The 2652-nt window shown below is 35.4% G+C and overlaps 1 protein-coding gene across 1 annotated transcript; it reads left to right on the top strand.

The window, feature by feature from the left end:
* The first annotated feature begins 1879 nt into the window (after positions 1–1879).
* LOC118743314 (ras-related protein Rab-32-like) lies at positions 1880–2501 on the top strand. The gene is made up of 2 exons (XM_036475908.1): positions 1880–2055; positions 2123–2501. Exons 1-2 carry the CDS (start codon positions 1906–1908, stop codon positions 2237–2239), a joined length of 267 nt encoding a protein of 88 aa, XP_036331801.1. The 5' UTR covers positions 1880–1905; the 3' UTR covers positions 2240–2501.
* Positions 2502–2652: the final 151 nt, after the last annotated feature.

Here is a 2652-nt window from a genome sequence, read left to right as displayed (position 1 = left end):
TTTGCTGACAGCTCTACATATTTTCTTCCATATAAAAAAAATTCACTCATACATACCTTCTATGGAGAAAAATGCCTAGAGCCGGCAGCAAAAAAATTATTAAAAATCAACACGATTTCGAATCAGCTATAAAACTGCATACCCGAAGTTTTATTAAAAATCTGAGTAAAAAGTTTAAAATTTTAATGAAAATTCATTAAATTTTTCTTAATATTGTATCTATAAACATAGTTCGAAACTTTGATTTATATGGTTTTGTTTGTAGCAGGAATCATACATATATTTGTACAAAACCAACAACAAAAAAATATGGCTTGCAAAATTTTGTGAATATTTAAATTGGAATTGGAATTGGATTTTTGCGGTTCGGCTAAGGAAAACTGTCCATCAGTCCTTCGTAGTACCGACGATGTATACATAGAGTCTACTTAGAACTCGCTCAAGTTATCTGTTAAAGCCCGTTTTCCGGAAAATTCTCCCAAACATCCTACCCTCTTTTTTCTCAAACCTTTCGAGAGGGTTCTCGGCGCGGAGTGTTGTGTCTGAGGCACAACATGCATATCTAAAAGGACTATTTACTAAGACGTTCGTTAGAGGAGTTGATATATACTCTGGCGGTCGTCCTTGACACAGAACGAGCCTTTAACAATGTTCAGGTAGTAGCGCAAATTCCTTATCAACGTGTGAACATTCAGCATTCATTTATTTTCCAACCCAACTTAGGACCAATTAAGGCTCCCAGATACTACGCTCGGTTATATGTACCCTTAGATTTAGTAATTTAAAGCTAGAGACCTTATTTATGGCCGTACAGAGCATTCGCTCTGCCTTTTCTTGGTTCACTCTAAGACCATATTGCTCAGCCCATAGGCGTGGCTTCTCAAGAGCTCCTTTCGTGATATGAGGCTGGGATAGGAGGGCACCCAGAGATACAGTTGTTCATTGTGAGTGTCGAGAGGTGACACATTTCCCTAACCCCAGGTTCCTATTCAGAGAGAAATGAAGGTATTTCCATGACATTATTAAGACACGAATTTTTCTTACACAGAAAATGAAAAATTGTTCCATAAATGGGCAGTTCACTCTAATGATAAGCGATCTGGAAGTTTACATAATCCAGATTTCTTCTTGAAAACGTTCTCATTTTGTTGTCATTGGAAACATTGCCGAAAGTTTTGTTCTCATTCTATTCTTCTTAGGAATGTTCCCGACAGTTTTGTTCGCATTTTGTTCTTTACGGAAAGGTTGCCGAACCAGTTGTTCTCTTTCAAACAGCTGTCCCGTTCAGTTCTTTAATGGGAATGTAATGTCAAGAACATTTTGTTCTCATGCAGAACTAAAGCAAAACTGAAACGTGTTCTGGGTTCCTATTCATATTCGAAATTAGCCAGAAATTATGATCAAATGCCATAGGTCGGAAATTTTTTTTTATTTCTGCAAATTTCATTGCTACCTGGAATGTGTAGGCAATTATTTAGTGAGTTCAGAGTTCTTTTATAAGAATTCCTAGAAAAATTACCACGAATTTTAAAAAGGTACATATGGTAAATTTTTAGTACTTTTTACTCAAATCTTTCTATAAATTTTTAACCAACTTCCCGATGAGCTAGCGACTTGAAACTTTAAACTTAGCTCGGAAATATTTTAAAAACCTGGGTTTATGATCCGATAGGGTTCGCAGGAGTCGAAGTATTGCAAAACCTGTATTTATAGTCCAATTTGTTTCATATTTAGAGCATATTTACTATATTACTTAAATGAAAAGAAAAGACTTCACAAAAAATTTAGCCGTTAGGTGGTGCGGTGGTCGGTTTTTTTAACCGCTCAAAAAAGCTTGTCTTTAAAAAATTGCTTTTAAATTATTTGTTGTTAATATCATTCTAATTTGTTGTTTCTCAACCTACTATGCAGTGCGATCAGGAGAAGCAGGGCATTGTGACATCACCAGAGAAAATGGATGAGTATGTGCGCGAGAATGGTTTCGCCGGTTGGTATGAGACATCAGCCAAGGAAAATATCAACATAGATGAAGCAGCAAGGGCTTTGGTGAATAAGGTAAACGGCTACCAGTTTATGAAGAAAACACTTTAAAAACTATTTTTTGTTTTTATCCTTTTCGCAGATTTTACTCAACGACAAGCTGATCAGCGCCGCCGATCTGGCAGACAGCGAGAAATTTAATTTGAACAGTTCCATGGAACAGACGACATCAGAAAGCAAAAGCAAATGTTCGTGCTGACCAGTTTTTACTGAGAAAATTCATTGAAAGCGTAGTTTCGACAATAAATTTCTCCATAAAGCTGGGATTTTTGAAAATTTAAAGGAATCGAGTTTTTTTTTGTTTTTGATACGGCAAACTGGAAATTCTCGCTCGACACTATGCATTTTGCAACCGTTTCATGGATCCTGCGCCAACAAAACAGGCATGCATTTTCCAAGGTCATTGCTGTTAGCCGAGGACGCATCGAAATTTTTAAAATATGTTACTAATTAAAAACAAACAAAAAAAAAGTTTAGATATTAATATTAATTCGTTGCATAATCATCACTCAGTTAGAGATGTAATTTAAATGAACACACTACATATTTTAAAATTCAATATACATACATACATACATACATACCAACATACATAAATTTTACCTTTACATA

This window comes from Rhagoletis pomonella, unplaced genomic scaffold (assembly GCF_013731165.1).
Source record: "Rhagoletis pomonella isolate Grant_MI unplaced genomic scaffold, Rhpom_1.0 Rhpom_scaffold_00007, whole genome shotgun sequence".
In the NCBI taxonomy this organism is placed as follows: domain Eukaryota; kingdom Metazoa; phylum Arthropoda; class Insecta; order Diptera; family Tephritidae; genus Rhagoletis; species Rhagoletis pomonella.
Note: the sequence above shows the minus strand (reverse complement) of the source record. Positions and strands in the feature narration are given on the sequence as shown.